Source organism: Phaenicophaeus curvirostris, chromosome 4, assembly GCF_032191515.1.
Source record: "Phaenicophaeus curvirostris isolate KB17595 chromosome 4, BPBGC_Pcur_1.0, whole genome shotgun sequence".
NCBI classification, from domain to species: Eukaryota; Metazoa; Chordata; class Aves; order Cuculiformes; family Cuculidae; genus Phaenicophaeus; species Phaenicophaeus curvirostris.
In genome coordinates this window covers 31,651,399-31,674,735 of record NC_091395.1, presented here as the reverse complement: position 1 = coordinate 31,674,735, position 23,337 = coordinate 31,651,399, and the positions used below count along the sequence as shown (strand labels likewise).

Below are 23,337 nucleotides of genomic sequence, written 5' to 3'. Positions count from 1 at the left end.
TGCCATTTTATGATGAGCTACTATACTAATGATACTTTTGTCTCTGGGGGCAGCTCATGACATGGTAAAGAGAAAATATGATGGCTCAAAGGCATCTTGTCTGCTTTTTCCCTAAGCTGTGTGTTGTGGGATACATTTCTTAAGTGCAACACACCATCCCTCTCGTGATCTAAAGTGGAACTGAAATGACCCTGCAGGTATTTGTACTTGAACTCAAGGTCTGGTAACAAGAATTTCTGCTCTAGAATTAGAATAAAATAACGGAGGTGGACATGGGGGTACTAGCTTACCAAATGAAGATATATGCAATGAGCTTTAAGAAAGGTGGACACCCCAAGAAGAAATAATGGGTGTAGATATTTCCAAGAGAGACCAGTAGAAATTTATTTCATACAGAGCCCTAGTGAGATCTCACCCAGAAGTCTCCCCAGTCTACTCACAAATGTGGAATACTGAGATGAAACAAAAAAAAAAAGCCCAAACGCCAACTCCTCCTCTAAGGTTAAGTTTTATTCTGGAACATAAAAGCTTAAAAAAAAAAGATCACAGTATGATATTTCTTGTGATTGCAGGGGTCTGAAGCTTGTCCTTTCCAACACCATGTTCTTATATGTTTCTGCATGTTTGTGTATTTCTAGATTGGCTTGTGCTTGAGTCTTTGCAGTATTAGGGATGAAGAGTTTATAAAAAAAATGAAGCAGGAACGTAACTTGGACATAGCTCATTTGCAATGGGAAACACATAAAAACTGTTTTAGATAGAAGAGTATAAATGATCTTTAATATAGTTCCTTTTATGATGCCATTTAGATAATGCAGAGTGAACCATATTTATAGTGGGATGAAGAACTCTGACAAATATTCTGGTTTTGTTACTAGCCTATCAAAGGCTTAGTATGGGAGAAATGCTATCGGAGAGTATTGAAAGGTATTGCTGGGAGGGAATTTGGGGAATAGAGGAACTGAAGACCATAGGTGATGGTTTAAAAAGAGAGAAACAGATGCTAGATAATACTTACAAAATGTGTATTAATACACTATCTTTTGCATCTTTTGGCAGTTAGCAACCATCTGCCATGCAGCAGAGTTTAGATAGTGATGGGGGCCTGTGGATATCTTTTTCACGTAACATTCTGCGCTGATTTTTTAATTAAATATTAGCACATTAGTAAGATCAAAATAGATGTTCCCTGAATCCAAATAATACCTACTGCTATGTTAGATTTCTATCAGGAGACATTTAATTTCTTGACCTAATATTAACCATCCTTCATTTTTTCTGTTTTAGACAGTATTAAAAATATGTCTATACTGGCAACAGTGATCTGTAATTATCATTATTTCTTGATTTTCCTGTCAGGTCATGCACTGTTGTCTCTGATAGCTTCAGGTGCTGTAACACAGGTCAGTTTAATCAAAAGAAGCAGACCCTTTAGTCTATGTCTCTAAATGTTTTCAAACTGAAAATTATGATAGTAATAGAATAAAAGATTTCAGGCATCCACATATTTGTAGTTAATCCATGAACTTGAGTAAAGCTCATAGAAGGAACTGGATTAATTTCATTATGCCTTTTTTTTTTTCCTTTGGGATAAAGATTATGGATCAAAAAATCCTGAAATACAGTCTTTTAATGCAATGTAATTCATTGTAGTTGCCTTGACCTTGAGGCTGAGAAGATGAAGGTAGCTAAACACAGCAACAGTATATCAATCACTTGAAGTCAAGTAGGAAATGTTGATTTTTAATCTAGGAGTCTGCTGTAAAAGCTTGCCCTCAAAATGGGGAAGAGGAAGAAAATAATTAGTTCATTTCTAGAAAAAGATTCTAGGTTTAACTGGCATATAGTCTGCCTGCTAATAGTAATGTGTTAAAGTTCTTTTATGGTTGCCTTCATTTGATTGAACTAAATTGGGCTTTTTTATTTGAAATACATCAAGTCAGCAATACAAATAGACACAACCCTCCTTTTTGTTGTTTATAATTTAGCACTTGAAGTGGCTGATCAAAGGGGCTACAGATCCCTTTAGTGAGCATCTAGTAAATCAAGCTATCATTTTTATGAATGGTATTTTGTATCTTACTTTGGGTTTAGGTTTTTTATGTAGCAGAGTTCCATTAGTGAAAGCTTCTCTGCACTTACATTTCTTCTACTATATAATGTTGATCTTGTGAAATTGTGTTTAATAAATACTACAGTAGTGATCTGACTGTATCTTAAGAATGTGTTTTCCCAGATCATCTGTGAAACCTCAAATAAATAATTTTAACTAAGATCTTAAGCCTTTAACAAAGCTTGAAGGGAGTCTTAAGTCAAGGCCAGAGAACATAGTGGAACTGTCCTCACTTTATAGTTAAACCAGTGTGCTTTTACAAATCAATATGCTTTTGAGATCTTGAGAAAACAGACAGTAACAGGATTTTCTGTGTTGTAACCATTACAGTCCATCTGCAGTCAGTCATTTAATAATTCCAGCTTTGCATATCTGAAGGGGAATATGAGAGTCCTTCCTTCTGCCACAGAAATTATGCTACCTCCTAATCGCTGAAGCCTGGGATCCTAGTTTGAAGCTTCTCACAAATTGCTGATGACATCTGTGCATATAACAACTTGAGGGTTTTTTGTTCTCAATAGTAATGTCGCTGCTAATTTTATAGGCAAATTAACAGATTTTGTGTGTTTTGGGTAAATTTAAAATCCAGACTGCTCTACTAGAATTGGGCAATGGAAAAGGTGAGAGGCACTCTTGTAACCCTGGTGAAGACCTCTGCTTCTCCATCATGCCTTAGTCAGACAGACAGAATCAGAAGTCTCTCCACATTAACTGCTGCTTCTGTACTGAGAAATCAGAGAATGGTGGAAATGTTGGTGGGAAGGGACCTCTGCAGGTTATGTAGTTCAACATCTTGTTCATAGTGGGAAGATGCTAACGCTAAGTCAGGCTTTCTAGCCAAGTCTTGAAAAACTCCCAGGAGAGAGAGATTGGGTCCACTTATTTCCTACTCACTTAAAGGCTGCTTGTCTGTTTCATATTAATTCAGTTTCGAAATTATAATGCTGCGAGAGAGATGTTGAAAAAGCCAGTCTAAATCTAGTTCTTTAGTTCAAACACTGGACTACATAATACCCAGAGGGACCAGATTCATTCCTACAAACGTCCTGAAATACAGTTTTTTGTTGCTGTCATTCAGAAGCCTTGTATTGTCTACTAGCAATGTCTGTGTTACCTTGTCAAACAGGTGTTCCATACAGAGGAAATTTTCAGGCTTTTCCCCATCCAGACAGTGTTTCAGGCTGTAATACAGATCTGAAGTGTGAGGCTTTGAACCTTGCTGACAGTCCATCTGGAAGGCAAGAGTTTTGTGTGGAAGAAAGAATGAATATTGGGGGATGACACTTGTTTTACTGTTGCATTCTCATCCTTTGTTTAGCTTTTATGATTTTTAAGGCTAGGGAGTAGTGTGTTACTTTTGGTGTAAGTATACTTCTAGGTTGTGAAAAGAGGAAGGTCCTGATTTCGTACACTCCCAGTAGGTCAGAAGTTGATATAATAAAAAGTGTCTAGTCTCATTCCTAAACCCTTGAGTACAGTTTCCCAGTTTTCTTGAGCTGACCTAAGCCTGTGCCACTGCAGAAGGAAGAGTCTCCTTGCCTCCTTTGGGCTGTTATCGGCCCTCATGTGGTCAGTTGGATCAGAAGGCTGGCGCTTCAGAGGAAAAAATTACTCTCTCCACTTTACAGATGAAGCAGGTTCAGCAGAGGAGGGCAGAGTGATTTCTTGCAAGTTGCACAATAAATCAATGACGGAGCTAGAAGCAGAGGCTCAGTATTGTGATTTTTGTTGTTGGTATCTAAAAAGTAGGATCATGTGACTCAATTTTTTTCATTCTGAGAGCTAATTTTTGGGCTCACAGACTTGTAGTGTGGTGCAATCTGACTGATGAAGTGTGGATTTAAACTGGTGAAACTTGAGATTGGAATCTGCTTATGTGTCTTTCTTTTTTTTATCATGAGTTTCTGGTCAACATCACGTGCTATGAATGTCCTCCCGGGAGTAGAATAAGCTGGAGCAATTTTATGCAGCATATTTCTTTGACAGCTTCTTTGCTGCAATAAATAATTATGTTTAATTTATTGTTAATTTTCCCTGCTGAGTGTATACTTATCTGTAAATGAGGAAAAAAAATTTACAGGTGAAGCAAAGGAATTGAAGGCAAAAGCGCTCATCTCAGTTGTTGGCAATTAGGGATTGTGTGGATATCTAGAGCCTGTTGCTGCTAGCATTTTTTAATGCTGTCAGTTCATCACTGTTGCATTAGGGATTTTTGGCTATTCATTTCACAGATAGTGGTAAAACGTTATTGCGAAGGGTACATCCTAGCCAGTCTTCCAGATTCCTATTTCCTAAACAGAGAAGAAGGTTTTGTTTTAATAAAAGTGAACTCTGTTCCTGGTTTCTGCAAAGGCAATTTTGAAAAACTGTTTGCTTTGGTGCCCTGAACAACTCTTTCTGTTGTCTGGGCTGCTCTCCAGTGCTTATGCTAATTCATAATGGAAAGTAATACTGAGAATAAGATAGCTGTGGAAATAGTAAAGAGAAAAGGTTTCACTCTCCTTCCTAACTACATTTCAGTGCTCCTTTGGACATCTTGTGTACATGAACAAGTTTAGTCTCCCATCACCTTTCAGAGAAGACTCCTGTAGATGCTACCAAGGACCAGATACAAGGTCACTCCTCTTGTGCATTAAGAGAATTGTCTGGGGCATAAACAACTGTAATAGACCTTAAAGGTGGTTTGCGGAAGCACACAATTGCACATCATGGAGCTTTCCTTTTAAAAGAAATTTTGAGAATAATTCAATTTTTCCTTATAAAATGGCAATAAAGCTCTTAAAAACAACCGTATGGCTTTGTCTTTTAACCCTGCTCTGAGGTGGATGGAAGCTGTGGGGAGAACTGGAATTCTCTGTTTATAAGTAACATGTGCTGGGCCAGATTAATCAGTCATGGTTATAATACTGCATGTTTGATTATTCTTTTTTTTTCCCCCAAAGATATTTCAATGACAAAATGTACAAGAAATCAATCTAGCAGATGAGAAGGAGAGCGGGAAGAGAATTATTTCCAAATGTATTTATAATGGTCTCAAAGAAAGTGAGAGAAGGAGGAGTAGCTGCTAGGGGGAGCCTATGGGATGTGTATCAAGGCTGAGGAGGCAGAATCTGTAGGTTGTAACCTTCCAGCTCAGAAGTAGCAGCAGTGGTAGTAGTGGTAGTTCAGTTCTCTCTGAAATAATTTAAATTTAATAAAAATAAGTTAATAATGCTGGAGCTGATGTTTAAGCTTTGGTTTATTTCCTGAAGGATTTGTGTAGGTTTCTATCTAGGCTTAGGTCAGTATCTACATTTTCCTTCTCCTCTGGGATTTGAGTGGGAGAGGTCGGTTTGCGGTTTTATTATGCTGGTTTCCATGGCCTCTTACTCTGATGTGCACAAGAGTTAAGAGATTATTACTAGTTCCCTTTTTTACTTCTTTTCTTTCCGTACTGCTCACCTACTTTGTCATTTCATTGTTAGTTACTCTTCAGTGTCTGTAGATCATTCTAGTGTAGGTAGTCAGTTACCTTAAGTAGCATCTGATTTGACAGGTTGAACATTGAAATGATAGATCAAGTACCCTTTCAAAGCATGTTACAGTTGCATCCTCACTGCATGGGGGTGGGAAATACTCCTAGTGAGTCCTGTCACATTGATAGTTTCTTCCTTCTTCCTGTATTTCTTTCTAATGCTTGCTGTGCAGTTTGCACAGCTGTACTTTTGTCTTTGCTCCTGTCATTTGTGAGACCTTGCATTTCTGGTTTTGCTGCAAAATTTCTCTTTTCAAAAGTGGTATTTTGCTCAGTGCAAGTATCATCATTTGAATTTAGTTCATGTTTACATACAAGATTTGTCCTAGTTTTGGCCATCTCAGAAAAACTACAGGCTCAACTAAGCTAGTACTAGCCCTTAGCGCAGACAAGGGTGAGCTGCTTTTGCATCTGTTTCAAACTACTTCAGCTTCAGGAAGAGAATCAAGATTCAGTGGTACAAAAAGTCATGTTGCCCATTCCCTTGGAGGCTACAACCAAGGCAGAGGTCCCAGGCAGGTCCTACAGAAGACTGGAATTAGGCTACACAACCCTAAAACTGGAAATTATTTGTGTAAGTATGGTCTTTATAGGTATGCATACCCACCTCTTGATCTTGGGAGACTTGTTAAGAGAGGCTTGTCATTTGTTGTGGGTGTACTGAACATGCCCATCTCCTGAGGCTTGAGATAAAGGCTGACTTGTAATTACTGAGAAGGTCCAAATCTAATCATAATGTTCCAACCACAAATAATGATTACTTTGTTAAATCTGTCTTTTGATCTACCACATAATATCCTGTTCAAGCAAAAGGAGTACCTCAGTGATCTCATGTTATATTAAGCAATTTTTTTCCTTTGAATAAATGCTAAGTGGAAAGAAATAGCTTTGGGCTTACTCTTATAATTCTTCTATTCCCTGTTATCTGGACTTCTGCTTCCCCATCTCCTCATACACCAGCATATCAGTATTAATACAGTCCTAATATAATTTTATGATTGGACCAGTTCAGGAAGTTTCCCTCCTCTCCCAAGAATTCTGTTTGGTTTGGGCAACTGCTTTTAAGACAATTGTGTTGTTCTATTATGTCGTTTCCACTGCCTCTTCTAAAATACTAGGTCCATGATTAGCAAAAAGCACGTGGTGCTCCTGAAGGGTGAAGGTTGAGCAGGTAGGAAGGAAGAAGGCAATATCATGTGACAAGTACAGTAAAAACAGCTGCAGGAGAGGCTTTCTTCCCACACCATAGTGGTGTATAGGACATAAGATTGCATCACTTCCCCCTATCTTCTTACTTCTTAGGCTGTTGACAAGGAAGTGTGTTCTGGTAAATGAACATTTTACTGTGTGGGCAATGCTTTCTGTGAATAACAGGTTTGTTTTGGGTTTTTTTTGCATCTAGAACAGATCTGAAATAACGACATGGTTCTCTGTATTTCCTTTAATTACTGTTCCCATACTGTCTTTTGTAGGTTTTGTAAAAGATGTCTGTTAGTAATTGAATTGACAAAATGCGTTTTGTAGTGTGGTAACTGCCTTGCTGTAGATGCTACACAGGTATTTTGCTTAGTGTAATACAGATGTACTTGAATGGCAATATAAAACAAAGTCATTAATATTCTTGGAGGGCATAAAATAGAAATTGCCAAGATTATTTTCACATTAAAAAAAAAATCAGTGTTTTCATATGCCTTTGAAAAGTAAACAACCCATGATTTGTCCTTTTCTCTTAAGTTTTATCTTATTAGAATAGCTGAAGTAACTGGAAAAAAGAGCAAAGCTTTCAGAGATGCAACCTTCTTCCATCCTGAAAGACAACTAAGGGTGTAAAAATGGCCTTTGTGGAGTAGACCCAAAGTCCACCTATGTCTTTGCTTATGTATTAAGTGGAGGCCTAAGGGAGAAGATAAGGTTAAAATAAGTGTACATGGGGAAGTATCAATGCATTCTATTTGCATCCAGATTTGTGTGGCCTGGGGCCTCTGAGAGAGGTGATGCTTTGTATTTATTATAATAGCTCTCAGTGGGATTTCTTTGGGTTTTTTTGAATTTGTATGCACTTTTAGCACCCACAGCTTAACCTTATGTTCCATGCTGAAAAATCTCTTTGACTCTTCGAAACTTGGTGTCTGCCAGTTTTATGTAATGCCGCCTTCTTCTCATAGTGCAAAAGACTGAGCTGTCATTCCCTGTAGCTCTGCTGCTTCTTGATGAAGTTAAAATGCCCGATGTTAATCAATTAAGCAGTGTTAAGAAAAGGTCACTATTACTTTTTGGAGGCCTAGAGGCAGGTTGGCAAGGGGAGGGGAGGATAAGGTTCTTGGCAGGCTGAGACCACCACCAACGATTTACTGCTTGTGTGCAGTTAAGGGTATTGCTGAGACTTGGGGTTAGAGAAACTACTCTTTTGTTATCCGAATCTGGAGCCTTTAAGCTGCACTGATGATTTACCAAAACAAACAAACAAACAAATAAATAAATATATATTCTAAGCCTGTCTTTGTAAAGGCTTGGGATCAAGAGTCAAAGATGAAGTGGTTGTTTATGAAAGAAGGGGAGCCACACTGGTCCCTGTTTTTTCTGTTCTTGCAATCACCTGAGTAAACCAAACCTGATACTTTGTGGCTTTTAATTTCCTCTGCCTAATTTATGTTGTGGCATATGGCAATATGATGGAAGAGCGTATGAAGGAGCTATGTGTTTGGGGGATTTTTATGAGCTAGGGAGGGTCATTGATTTCCATGGCTGTGAAATATTTTGGCAAGGTATTTCTTATGACCAGTAAGGTCCGATTCAATCTGTTCTACAAGGTGTTTGTTTCAGAAGCTAAATTTAGTTGAGTGGAGAAAAGTGATGATAGTGATTATTTCTTCCAAACTATAACCATCTATTAGAGGCTGCAATGTTTATTGATTTGCCATAAAATTTGAGGGCTATGATGTTGTATAACCAGGGTATATGACTCAGTGAGGATGGAGGAAGTTCTTCTTGTCTTGTAATACATTTGCATGGTGACTTGCTCAAAGATGAGATTTGTTTTACTGAAGAAGTGTTCTTAGTGGGTAAAGGTCTTCTGTTGGTTATTGAGGTAGGTGTTTTGAGTGTTCTTACAGCAAATTCAGTGATGTGCTTGCCTGTCAGAGGTTTGCAGTGTGTTTGGGATAGATGCAGATTTTGGAGGTGTAGGTTTGATTTCAAAAATCTGTATGGCTTTGATAGTTGGTGCTTCTCTTTCACCCTTAGAAAAGTTTTTGAGTATCTAAAAACTCAGCTGTTTTTCCCCAACTTGGGCCAGCAAAGGTATTACCTTTACCTACATGCCATACCGTACCTAGTACATGCCTGTAGAATCATAATTACAAGACTTGAAAAAATGTTTTTTGATGCCTGTCTTTTGGGAATGGTTGACCTTAATCTCAGAGTTCATAGATATTTGTGAATGGATAAAAAGGACTGCAGTTTAAGGTAATATATTTAAACTTAGAGGTAAGTGTTGTATGTTTACAAATGTATGAATGTATCCTTTGATGTTATGTAGTGCAATTTTCTGAGGAATCATTTTCTGTATTTTGTAACCAAAAGCTCTTGCCTATATCTGTGGTATAGGAGAAAAGCATTTCAGTGCTTTTGAAGGAAGGGCAAGAGTAGGCAAACATGCCATTTCTCTGAACTGAGCTGTCTGGAAAGACAGGTCTGGTGAAGGGTGTGGTTTTGAGATTTTACTTTACAATTTCTGTGCACTGCGCATTCCGTAAGGGCCATGGTTACAAGTTTATGGACTTCATGTACTGTAGGGTGTAACTGGGTGACTCAACAGTCCATTGGAACAAGATGTGATCACGCATGGAGATGGTTTTACTTTTATGAGGCTTTAACGTGGCAGGGTTCAAAAGAAATGTTTCTGCTGCTTGTTAATTATTTATTTATAAAATGGCCAGTTTGAAGCCACTTTCTTTCTTTGTAAGGATGATCTTGTAATATTCTTACACACAATTTTTTGGCTGCTGATTCACATTTACAGTGTAAAAATGTTTTTTCTTGTTTTTAAGTGCTGAGTTAAGACTTCACTGTATTTGATACCTATGTATTAATACATCTGTTCTATAGACTGTCCCTTCACAACAAATGTCTTTACTCTCAACATGTATCTATAATTAAAACTGATTAAATTCCTTTTCTTTCCTCACTCAGCTAAAGCTTACATTCTCGTACATTTATGCTGCTTGTTTGACGCTGATGGTCAACAAAGAAATTGAATTAAGCTTAAGGAGTATGGGAATCCTATGGGACTTGTCAAAAGAGTTCGATGTTGGCTGTTGTTGTACTTTGAAATTCTAAAAGGTACTCAAATGATGTTTTGGTTCTGAGGTCCCACCAGCATTGAACACTTCTCCTAGCCTGGTTCTGTGGCTGCAGTTGAATTTCACATTCTTAATATAAAGCGAGCTGGTTTTTAGATTACAAAGCTGGAATCATGTGCTCTTAATTTCTGACTAGGCAGGATCTTAACTGCTGAGTGTAGAAGCTATTTGGTACTGTCCTTTGGAAGTGAGACTCGAATTATCCATCTGTGGGAGGCCTTATGTTTCCTGAAGATTCCCTGGGAACTCCTTCCTCATACATGCGCTGGTGTCCTCCTCAGCAGATGAACAATAGTTGAAGCAAACATGCCTATATATTACAGATTATTTTTACATAAGAAACGGACAGATCTAGGCAAAATAAGAAACACCAATACCTCATACCCTTGGTTTGATTGCTGCTCTGAAATCTTTGAAGTCTGTGTGCTTGTAAACACATGAGCACTCTTCTCCAGAGTCTTCACTATCAGCTCATGAAACCTCTGCATCCTGTTGTGTTCTGCCCTTGCTGTCAACACCCTTTTGTTCCTATTTGTTCCTCTCTGGAGCTATGTTCTTTTGTATTTCTATTCCTAAACTTCTCAGCCCCTGTGGTTTCAAAAGCCCAGCTGAAAATACACCCATCTTTTGACCACTTTGGGTGATTTTCCCCCACCTCTCCTATTCTTTTTTTTTTGTTTATTTGGATGTATCTGGTTTGATAGGAATTGAAAATACTCATTGTAAATCAACATGTTATTTCTTTTATTAGTAGTCATTGTTAATGCTTCTAGTCACATGGAGGCATTCACATACCTCTTTCCTCCTTTACAAAACTTTAAAGATTACCTTTACACTATACTTATAAGTTCTATGAAGTACACACACTATTTAAAGCATATCTAATATCCATACTTCATAATAGGTAAATCCCAGTAAAGATATCTTGATACCTGTGGATCCAGATCAATGGGTTTTCTTTATGCCTTTGTCCTGCTCATCCTGCATGATTAAGCTAGGTTTTATTCATCTGTGATGTCAATTATAAAGGTTCTCGTGCTCATTCAGCCACCAGATTGTATTTGATATACAGAGATGTATAAAGCAAGCAAAATGTCCCGTCAGTGGCTAGAGAGGGCTTTGATTTAGTGACTGAAATGTTACTGTAAATAATTGAGCCAAAGAACCATTCTTCAGGAACAAGTTTTGGTTTGCATTGTTTAACTGTAGAAGTAGGGCATTGTCATCTTTTCCCATTTGCTAATGCAGAAACTATGTGGACTTTAATAGTAAAGAATTTCCATCAGAAGCAGCTGCAGTTTACAGCTAAGTTCTCTTACCTGAAAGAGTTGGTTCTTACCTTCAGTTTTTAACCCTTACTTCTGTGTCTGAATATATTGCTGGCTGGGCCAAAATATCCTGTTACCATCACTATGCCAGTTCAATGATACTTGAATTTACATCTGCTGTGCTACACTGCTGTTATGCTATTATTAAAATTATAGTGACTTTCTACTGCTAGAAATATTTACTACCAAAGTTAAGTTGTCATTAAAGCATAAATACTATTTAGTAATTTTAATCAAAACATATTACTAGGCTTATCACAACAATAAGTAAAAATGTGTTGATAGGTGACACAGAGAAGAATCTTCTCAGCTGTTACAGTAGGGCCAAACTCTTCTTCTGCAAATAAGCAGATATGTCCATTCTTGTAACATACATTTTATTGGGAGCTGAAATCAGAAAATATACAATGAAGACTGAGAATAACTTCATGCATGCTCTGAGGATTTGCCTTTCTGGAATGTGCATATTCGTCCAGTCATCTTCAGGGGCAAGTTGCAGTTAAGCTCAGGTTGTGGCCTGAAAGAAAATGCTAGGGGAAGTGTATCATCTAGCATGTCTGTTGCTTTGGGTCAGGAAAGTGTTAATTCAGGGTATACACTAGCTGAGTGACTCAGAGTCACAAAAAATCTGGGAGGTGTTTCAGCTTCAGGATCTAAGCTGGGCATCATTAAGTGGGGAAGCTGTTGCAACCTCATGACTTCTATTTTGCTGTGAGAATCGGAGTGTGAAATGTTATTATCTGCTGCCATGATCTGCTTTGACTTCCTGCCTCTGCTCTGCCTTAAAATTGAAGGTTCGGTTGCTAAAATATGATCCCCAAGTATGACAGTGACAAGCACATGAATATGTAATAAGGGGTTGAAGAAACTACTAGAAAGCAATTCCTGAAAGGACTTTCCTATGCTGATTAATGTGAGCTGTTTTAATTAGCTGAGCAGCTGGATTTTAGCTGCTTCTTAACTACATCCTCACTTGTCCAGACAGTGGGAAGTCGCAGTTGTGGCATTCATTAAGTGATGCAGAAGCAGACACCCTCAGCATAGTGATGAGGACTGAATTGTCACTGGATTTAATTACTGATTCAGAATTTCTTAGTTTTGGGGCTGGACCTAAGAGAGAAGTTAAGTTGTACCAAGGAGAGTCTGATTTCCTAGCTGACTACATCTGTACTATTGAGCATGTGGTTTCTTAGGTGACTGGATCTTTATTAGCCTTCTGTACTCACAGGGCCATGACAATACCCCACAATTTTTCATAAGACGTGTTAATTTTACAGAGGGGCCACTGTGGTGCCAGGCTGCTGGCAGCTGTTTTTTTCTGATACTTGTCTGATCTCCCAGGGAGCCAATCTGGAAGACCAACACTAACAGGGTGGGAGGGAAATGGGTTAACTCATACCAGGGGGTGAGGAGAACAGTTGACCTGAGACAAAGACAGCATTTGGTGATTTGCTTTCAGATTAGGTGCAGAGTCATGGATTTAAGGTTTGGGTTTGTGAGTACAGGCTGAGCTGCTTACCCCAAAGATGGGCACTAGCCTCCCCAGCTGTCAGCTCCACCACTTCTCCAGTGTCATCCTGGCGCTTGTGTTGCTCTGCAGCCAGCTGGAGCTGTCAGTCTGCCTAGGTGAAAGCTAAAGGGGATGTTTGGAATGTGGTAGTTTGTTTACAGAATCACATGGCTTCTCCAGCAGACTTGTGACCATGTCAGCACCAACACAGAGGTCTGGTGGAAGTGGTGAGCATGGAGAAAGTGGGACTGCTGGCTGCACAGTCTTTGTTTATCTTACACTTACGGGGAAACTGCAGCTGGAGTCTGTGTGTCACGTAATCTGATTTACACACATCAGTGGAGGACTGGGAGTCCTCTACAGTTGAGGCATTGAAGAGGCTGATCACTGTGGATCAATACATTTTCAGCGTAGATTCACTTAATCCACAGGATTAACACTATTCTGTCTATTGCATCAATGTCAGGAAGATAGGGTTCCTGACTCTTCTTTTCTAACTTTGGGTACTTTTTGATCAAACTAATAAGTCTGGTTTTGGCCTCCCATCAGGGTTGTGGTAAATCTGATCTTTTGTACCACCCTTAATTTAACTATAAAAAACTAACATCTTTCTGTGTCTCAGTCTGCAATGAAATAGTTTAGGTGTCATTTTAAACATTTTGTGATTTATCAGTGATTTTCTAATAAGTTGTAAAAATGTTATATTGTAGTGCACAGGCTGTAATGAAGGTGGCATGATTTCTTAAGTAACTGAAAGGAATATATAATGCCTATTATTACACAAGTGTTTTGCCTCGCAATAATTTCAACATCAGCTATTTAAAAATTCTTACGTTCCAAGAAGTCTCAGTACATTAAAAATAGCAATATTTAACTTTTTTTTTTTTTTACTCTGTGTTTGTGTAAGACAGGGTCAGTAACCATCACAATTAAAAATATGTTGAAAAGCCTTTACACAGATATGTGAACCTAAAGACTGGTACTAAAAGTAATTTCCAATTTGGGTAACATGATGTGAAAGAAAATTTTGAGCCTTTGCAGCACATGCTTCAGTTTATTAATTTTTTAGAACAAGTGATCATTCTTTTTCATTCTCCTCTGCCTTCCCTCCCCCGATTTTATGTATATCAACTCATGTACGAAAGAAACAGAATCGGTTTTCCTGTAGAATATTCATTGTTATGTCAGTTTAGACAAAGAATCCAAAGGTCCCAGTTCAGAGAAAGGGAGCAGGCATTGTGGAGAATTGCTTGATTCCTGCTGAGAATCCCATGCAAGCCACAGAACAGGAGACTGGTGCAGAAGCAGTGCTAAAACCCTTAGGGCAGAAGGTTGTAGAGAGCCTGGGGAGACCCCCGGCTAAATGTTTACAGTTGTACTCACAGGCAGAAGGGAACAGTCACAACCTAGTACTGCCTGTGCTCTCCAGAGGCAGATAGAGCCGCTGTTTGCGCTCCAGAGCAGAGCTGGCTCATCATCAGCCAGCTGGTGGAAATGTGTGCATGAGATGCCCTCAGCTGTGCTGGAGCCACTGCCTCTCCCGAAATGGCAAAAAGGCAGGGGTTAGCACAGAACTTCTTGGCTTCTTTGTTTGGATGACATGTGACTTGAATGCCGTCCTACTCTTCGCACACACAAATCCCTGCCTGCTCTCTTGGAGATGCCTGGGTGATTTGAGCTTTATTCTGCTTGAACAGCACATCCAGTCTTTAGTCGTAAGGAGGGTCGTTCCGCCTGTGTACAAACCCAGGAGCTAGAGGAGCAAAATGAGGCTCCCATGATCCAAGAGGAGGTGGTCAGAGCCTTGCTAGCCCGACTGGACAGTCACAAGTCTATGGGGCCGGACGGGATTCACCCTAGGGTACTGAAGGAGCTGGCGGATGTGCTGGCCAAACCCCTTTCCATCATCTTCCAACAGTCCTGGAAGACTGGGGAAGTCCCACTGGACTGGAGGCTGGCTGATGTTGTGCCCATCTACAAAAAGGGCCGCAGGGAGGACCCAGGAAACTACAGGCCTGTCAGTCTGACCTCAGTGCCAGGGAAAGTCATGGAACAGGTGATCTTGAGTGCTATCATGAAGCACATGCAAGAGAACCGGGTGATCAGGCCCAGTCAACATGGGTTCACAAAAGGCAGGTCTTGCCAGACTAACCTGATCGCCTTCTATGACAAAGTGACCCGGCTACTGGATGAGGGAAAGGCTGTGGATGTGGTCTTCCTGGACTTCAGCAAAGCCTTTGACACAGTTTCTCACAGCGTTCTGCTTGAGAAACTGTCAGCCTCTGGGCTGGACAGGCGCACACTCTCCTGGGTGGAAAACTGGTTGGATGGCCGGGCCCAGAGAGTGGTGGTAAATGGTGTGAAATCCAGCTGGAGGCCAGTGACAAGTGGGGTTCCCCAGGGCTCAGTGCTGGGTCCAGCCCTGTTCAATGTCTTCATCAATGACCTGGATGAAGGCATCGAATGCACCCTTAGCAAGTTTGCGGATGACACTAAGCTGGGTGGAAGTGTCGATCTGCTGGAGGGTGGGGAGGCTCTGCAAAGGGATCTGAACAGGCTGGACCGCTGGGCAGAGTCCAATGGCATGAGGTTTAACAAGGCCAAATGCCGGGTCCTGCACTTGGGGCACAACAACCCTACGCAGTGCTACAGACTGGGAGAAGTCTGTCTAGAAAGCTGCCTGGAGGAGAGGGACCTGGGGGTGTTGGTTGACAGCCGACTGAATATGAGCCAGCAGTGTGCCCAGGTGGCCAAGAAGGCCAATGGCATCTTGGCTTGTATCAGAAACGGCGTGACCAGCAGGTCCAGGGAGGTTATCCTCCCTCTGTACTCGGCACTGGTGTGACCGCTCCTCGAATACTGTGTTCAGTTCTGGGCCCCTCACCACAAGAAGCATGTTGAGGCTCTGGAGAGAGTCCAGAGAAGAGCAACAAAGCTGGTGAAAGGGCTGGAGAACAGGCCTTATGAGGAGCGGCTGAGAGAGCTGGGGTTGTTTAGCCTGGAGAAGAGGAGGCTGAGGGGTGACCTCATTGCTCTCTACAACTACCTGAAAGGACGTTGTAGAGAGGAGGGTGCTGGCCTCTTCTCCCAGGTGACAGGGGACAGGACAAGAGGGAATGGCCTCAAGCTCCGACAGGGGAGGTTTAGGCTAGACGTTAGGAAAAATTTCTTTACAGAAAGGGTCATTGGGCACTGGAACAGGCTGCCCAGGGAGGTGGTTGAGTCACCTTCCCTGGAGGTGTTTAAGGCACGGGTGGACGAGGTGCTGAGGGATATGGTTTAGTGTTTGGTAGGAACGGTTGGACTCGGTGATCCGGTGGGTCTCTTCCAACCTGGTTATTCTGTGATTCTGTGATCCCCTCCTCTGCTTTGTGGGGACTGTTCAGGTCCTCACATCCTCACATGGTCGCTGTGTTAGGTCAGGTGTCACTCTGCAGGAGCAAGCCTTTGAGAAATACAGTAGCCGAAGTTGTGTTTGAGAGACACTGCTCAGTGCAAGTAAAAGTGCCTGACCAGAGCCCCTAGTGAGGGAGAGACCATGGCTTATACACAGCGAGTGAACTTAGTCTGCTAAACAGTTTGCAGCTCTTTGCCCAGTCTAGTTTGTGGCAATTTTATTTCCGCAATACACAGACCTAAAAGAAGCTTTTGAAGTATTTTCCTCAAGTGTTTATATTTAGAAAACCTGTCCTTGAAACCCAGGATAAAGCCTGCTAGGAAAAGTGAGTAGGTGTTTAGCATCTTCAAACACACCACTCCAGGTTCTTTATCTTTCATAAATTGTGACCCGTGGGACCTTTCTCTATTGCTGACAGCTTGAAGTGCTCAACCACTTAGCAGCTTGCAGATCCCCTGTGAACCTATTGAGTGAGTTTGTCTGGGTGCCCAGAGGGCCTGAAAGAGGTAGGTTAGTTCTGCCTTTTGAGGGGCTGGCACGTGAAGCTCAAGGAAGTTGCTGCCTGAGCTGGAAATGAAACAAAGTTGGTGTTTCAAATTAACAGTGGGCAAGGTCTGGGATAAATCTGCAGATGTCAGAGGAGTTGCTCTAGTTGTCAACTCTTGCATGATAAATTGTATCAGGGATGAATAGTTTGCATCTTCACTTATTCCATATTAGGTAGGGCTGGGCTAGTGTTGGAGCTATGTTTATCAGTCTTTAATGTTCTGAAACTTCCTGCTGTCTGCCCAGTTTTCTGCCAGCAATCTGAGTTTGGACTTTGCTTATGTACGTTGCAGGGCAACACAGGAGCTGCTGTCCCCCACCTTCAGGGGCTAGTTCTTGTTACACTGTGATGTGACTGTCAGGCAAGTCACGCTGGGACCAGGATCAGAAGTCCCATGCAGATTAAACTTCTTCCCTCTTCATTTTACCTTGACATGTTCTTATTGGGATCTTGTGTGCACTCTGATTCATTGCTGTTTCTTACATACAGGAGGAGGAGGAGGTGGGAAAGAGAGAGGGACTCCATACAGTAGAGGAACTGCCACAGCTTCTACCTCAGCAAATAAGTGAATTAAATTCGATTTGGTTATGTTAATTATCTGGATGGCTTGAGAGAAAATGTGTCATTAACTATAGAGCAGAGTAGGGTATTATTAATCTTATCGTGTCTCTCTTCACCAGACAGGACAAGAGACCAGAAATTGTTGGCTATGGAACAGGGAGGGGTTAGCTCAGTATAAGGTAGGGGCAAAATCACAATCTGCCCCAAGAACAATATCTTATTTAAATTACTGGGGTTTGGTGTGTAAGAAAGTTATGGAATCTTCAGTTCCATTACAGGGCTTCAAGGCAAAAGAAAAGAAAAGAAATTCTACATCCATTCCTATTTCTGTTTTTAAAGGGCTTGTGTAATTGTAAGTTAAACGTGAATCGGACTCTCCTGGGGGTAGGAAATGCAGTACTTTGCCAAAAGCTTGTTGATGGGTGCCACCTGTTAATGGAAAGAGTAGAAGAAAAACTATCTGCTAACAGCTTGTTTTGCAGGTGAGATCATAAATTTTCTAGCAGAACCCTGTTACCTTGGGTTCTAAATTACACAGATAGTTGCAAACTTGAACTACCTTGCTTTTGATATATCCATACTTTAACTTCACTAGGTTGGTTTCATGAAAGGTTTTCCTTCTTTATTCCTGGCGCTTTGATTTTAAAATCTTTTCTATACCCTTTTTGACCTCATGCGGTATGGAGAATTTGAACTTTTGCCTACTTGATGACTCCTGTGATTTCCAGCCCAAAATACTTGCTCATATCTGAAAGTGCTCATCAGATTCTGATGCAAATTGCAATGGGTCAAAATGTTCTTGCCGGCAGAAGAAAGGACTTAACTCGTTTCTTTTGGTTCTTGCTGATACTTGAGTATGCATACTTTATAGATTTCCTAATTTCCTGCTGTAAAACTTCCGTAAATCTTAAATTCTGAGTATAGAAAGTTTTTGCTACTACAGAAGATTTCAGATTCATGTTACCAGACTTCAGTCTCCGTCTTGTCTAATACTAAATATGATTAAAATAAAACCCTGGAGATGGTAGTTATTCATAGCAATGAAAGCAGAATAAAGCTTTGAAAATGAACATTGAAAGAAAAAGAGACTTGAGTTAAAAGGAATTTAAAAAGGAGTCTAGGGTACATCTATAAGGAAAATACTAAAAGCTACACTAATAGTGTTTCTTAAAAGATAAGGCTACATTATTGTGGAGCATTTTAAGGAAGATCAGAAACCTTTTTTTGCTGAAAATGCACAGTGAAATATGACTGATAGAAATGTTTTCTCACACAGCTTTGCTTGCTGTGTGGTTAGGGGCCAAGCCACATTTGAACTGTTTCTGAAGCCAGACAAATAGTCATTGTTTATCCTAGACTAGCCAAACTATATCAGAAAACAGTTCAGTTAGAGAAACATTCATTTCTAGTCTTAATTAGATTTCAGAATGGCTGTAGAGGAGGTCATTTTTCATCGACATCCTTTTTGACTGTTTCTTTCTTCTCCAAATCCCTCTGTTCTTCACCCCACTGGAGTAACTGCAGCCATCAGCAATTGCATTGGAAGTGCATGTGGAGCTAAACTGAGCCCTGACAAGTGTTGGTGGGCTGCACGTCTGTTGAAGATAGAAGGAGAGTAGTGTTATCATGCTAATGTCCTCCATGCACTAAAATTCCTGCTCTTATACCACTGATGAAGGCTGTGGTGGCAATTTTCCAGAAACGTCTTGATTAGTGTACTTTTCTGTCATAATTAAGATATTGTATTAACTTAAGCCAGATATAGTCTATTAATTTTCAGCCTTTAAAAGACTCTTCAGCACCTCCAGGGGCTTTTCACCAACAAGTATTATATACCTGTTGTGTTTAAAAAGAAAAAATAGCAAAAAAGTCTTTTTCTGAAGTAGTTGTGTGTTGATTTTTTTAAATTCCTCTGTAGCTTTGCACAAGTGGCGGGTTATTAATACCATATTTTAAAGAATGACTTTCTACTTTTACAGAGTCTTGCAGCTAAGCCATAACCTGGTTTTCATTAGAAGAGGTTGGGTATGATTGTATACTCCAGGAGTTTTGGACAAGTTTCTGTAAGATAACAACCTAGGGGAATAGTGCACTTGGCAAACCTTTTACAATACATGGGGAATTTCTGCATGATGTTACTTAGCTTTTTTTCTCTTTGAGACATTAATCAATTATAATTTTACTTTTCTTTCTTTTTCTTCATTAAGCCAAGGACCCTTGTCATCCATAAGAGCAGCGATCAAGAGATGTAAGTCTACTTTTCCTTTTTTGGGGGAATCAAATTATTGCAAGATTGCTACAACTTTGTTTTTAGTAACTGGTTAACTTTATATGTGGAAAGAAAGTAGCTAGTGGGCTTTTAGGGGGGCTGTGATTTTTTTCTCACTCTTTTTCTTTTTTGTCTCACCTTAAACCATATTTTTTGCTTTGCTGATGGACTGTTCCTTCTTGTCAATCACTAACATGTTCTTACTTATGTACTATGCATTTGTGCACAGATGGGGTCCATCTCTGAAGAGCTTCGGTTACTGACTCAATTTTTAGTTCACTTGACAAAATGGAAGATTGTTCTGTTTTGGTAGAAATCTGCAGCAACTACTCATTGGCCATACTGGTGACAGGGTTACACTCGCAAACCAGGCTCATTTTGGAAAACAATGAAATGTTTGTAAACCTTGAGTAAAAGTCCAAACGTTTCTTTCCCGAGTTCATCATTTAACACTTCTTTCCCTGCTTATGATATTTCTAGGCAGACAATTTCTTTAATTGCATCTTTAGAAGTATTTTATGCTATTTCTTTCTTGTGTTTATTTCCTTTCTGTCTATGATTTCAGTTTCCTATTAATGAAACAACCCTCAGGATTCTGCTATGGGGAAAAATAAATTGGTGTATGTAGTACTGATTTGTTCCTCCTGGACCTAGTAGTTTGGGGTTTATTAGCATGGATTAGGTTGCAGGCAGTCAAAGGGGTCATGAAAGCTTTATTGCAAGCAAGTCTTACATGATGCTATAGTTAAAATGCAGCACTTTATCTATGCTGTTGCTACCATAGATAGCAAACTGGAAAACAGAGACCACCAGATCACAGAGGGCCTTTTATGGTGGAATCAGAAATTGATTCACACTGCCTAAGCCCCAGTACCTCATCTAACTGAGAAACTGTCTAGAAGATCCCTAAGGAATTGATGTGTATGTTTTTGAAAATACAGTAGCCAGTAATACTTTGTTTGGAGGCACAATCAAGTAAAACAAATTCTAGTCAAGAAGCCCTGGCTCATACTTAATAACATTGTACTTTAAAATACTAATATGTAAAAAACTGTGATGAAATGTAAGTCCCATGTGAATTATTCATATGATAAACTAGAATAAAATCTCCATTTGCATATCAAGGCATCACATATCAGGGCATTGTATGTTAAACCATAGTTCTTTTTATGGCAGTAACCATACCTGTAGATGGACCCAAATTAAAAATGGACCCTGAAGAATTCCAACCCTCCCTTGACATTAATCTGGAAAAAGTATGGTATTGTCTGGAAAAGTCTATTTTCCAAACATTTTCTTAATCACAGCTTCTGTGAGCTGTTTACCTCTGATTTTCAAGAAACATGATAGGTATGTGCAAGGTTTCAACTTTCCAACCTTTATGCGACTTTGTGTTGCTAAGTCTCACCTTGTCTTGTGGCCAAAGAGGGAGAGGATTTGTTTTCCTTTCAGCCACCCCTAGGACTCTGGACAGAAAGACACTGTTATTTTGTTTCAAGTGTTTGACAGCTCAGTAGAATTTGGAAAATGAGCCCAATGTAAACATGAGGTATGCTTGGGAGTAGTTTTTCTAGTATCTACTCTTCAAAAGTTACCCCTGGATTTTTAATTATAATCTCAGACCAGGACACACCACTAAATCCAGCTCCTACTGAAATCGGTGAAACTATTTCAATTGACACCAGAGACAGCAACATACACAAGAATTCCAAAGAAAGTAAAAAGAGGGAAGCCAAGTGCTGCAGTAGTGAGGCAAAGGGGAATGATATTTTTGCTTGCTTCTTCCCTCTTTCAGAATAGCATGACTTTAAGGAGCAAGGCTACACAAGCAATTCTGTTGCCCTAAAATGGTGGAAGAACCTGCAAGCTTTTTCCATTATCATTCTGTCCTAAGCAAATATGTGGCTGAAGGAAGGATATGTAACAGCTTGTATCCTCTTAAAGATTGTGGCTTTCCATTTGGCAATTTTGCTGCTGTTTCTGGCTGTGGGCTTTGTTTGTTTTTCATTTTTGTTTTGTTTTGCTTGGGGGCTTCCTAGGTTCTTTTGGCTCCCATTTTTTTCCAACTCGATCAATTCCATGACCTCATTCTCTCCCCATCTGCACAAACATTTAGGCTGGCATAATGCAGGGAATGGTGCAGAGGCAGGAACATACAGCCCATGTAAAGGTGTAGGAAGGAGTAAATTGCCTTCATAAATCATTATTGTAGAATTTGAGTGAAACTGTAAGCTTGCTCTAGGGGTGCAGTTATGCAGATTTTATTCAGCAGCAATGCCAACCTCTGTGGTGCCCAGCAGTTTGGTCAGCTGTGAAGAGGGTATTTACCCTCTCTGGAGGTGGGAAGAGGAATCCCTGTCACACCTCTAGGTTATTTTTGATCAGTTCCCTTGCTGAAGTTGCGCAAAGAAGAACTGCAGCTGGGAAGCAGAAACAAGAAACAGAGACCACTCTTGGGGGTGGCGTATTCCTTCCCCTGTGCTGCTAGTGATCTGGGCCCAAGGCAAGCAGGTCTAGGGAGATAAAATGAACAAAAACTGTACAGAAAGTGGTTATTTTTTTACTTAACACTCTGAACTCACTTGCTATGGGGTTGTATGAGTGCTGATGTTTGTTCAAGAGAAGATGGAAGTCCACGTTTGGAAGGGGAATTGGGTATCACCATTTCTTTTAGCTACAGTCAAGCATTAAATCATCCTAGCTCTAATGTCAGACAACCTAACATTTCCCTGAGGTGCCTAGAAACAGAGCTAGAAGAAAAGGAACAAGACCTCCCCCTTGTGCCAAGAAATAGTTCAGGAGATAAACTTCAATTTTCATTCATTCAGAGATGCATGAAGAAGTCCAACTAGTTTGAACTTCCACTTCTACTTTCCTTCTGGTTTTGGCTTGAGGGTTTCCTGATCCTTTTAGTGTTCCCCAAGGAAGGGCCTCTGCAGCCATGTAACACCTTTGGTATTGCAAATACTGCAAGTACGGCCTCTTGCATGGGACCATTCTTTCTGCTCTTCTGGTGTGTTACCTCGTAGGTAAGAGGAGTGAGTATTTGCTCACTTGTGAGGGTCTCCTTGAAATACTGTAATGAATAGCCTTTATTCTTAAGCAGCTGTACAGTGGGAAGAATAACTTGAATTATGAATTAATTGGCAGGGTCATGTTTACTCACAGCTGCTGGAAGGGAACGATAGATAAAATAATCAGAAAAATTTGGAGCTTGATTTCCCATGAGGCTTGGGCTATTTGAGGCTGTGGATCCAATCTAATACAAAATGAAACTTGCTTTTAAAACACTCCACAATGACAACATTGTTCAGTATTTCATTCAGATTTGCTAATGGAAACATACAGATATAATCATGCAGTGTCTATATTGTGGAAGTGCTTGCAGCAGGACGGTGTCTCTGAGCAGATCCCTGAATGAACTTCATAACTGCCTTTGTATTCCTATAAAAGATTGCCTGAGAGACTGTAAATTCTAGCCCAACTTTCTTCCAAAGACTCAAAAGTGCATGTCAGACTTCTGCTGCCACTAGCTTTTATGTACTATCACAGTTTATGGGTTTGTGGTATAGTGTGGGTTGTACTTATACAGGCATCTTGATCTTACAGCTTAAAATGCCCCTTGCCCCTGTGTGTTTCAAATAAAAAAGACATATTAACTGCACTTGAAAAGTAGGACCCAGAGAAGAAACAGTAGAGGGAAACCATTCTAAACATAAGTATACTGCACAAACTGA

The 23,337-nt window shown here is 40.2% G+C and overlaps 1 protein-coding gene across 3 annotated transcripts in view; it reads left to right on the top strand.

Annotated features, from left to right (window-relative positions):
• The window catches only part of SH3D19 (SH3 domain containing 19), a 90,519-nt gene that overhangs the window by 23,027 nt on the left and 44,155 nt on the right, over positions 1-23,337 (top strand). For all 3 annotated transcript variants that reach the window (XM_069855705.1, XM_069855704.1, XM_069855706.1), the window contains one exon: positions 19,539-19,579. In XM_069855705.1, coding sequence (XP_069711806.1) covers positions 19,539-19,579 — 41 coding nt within the window. The remainder of the gene's footprint in view (positions 1-19,538; positions 19,580-23,337) is intronic.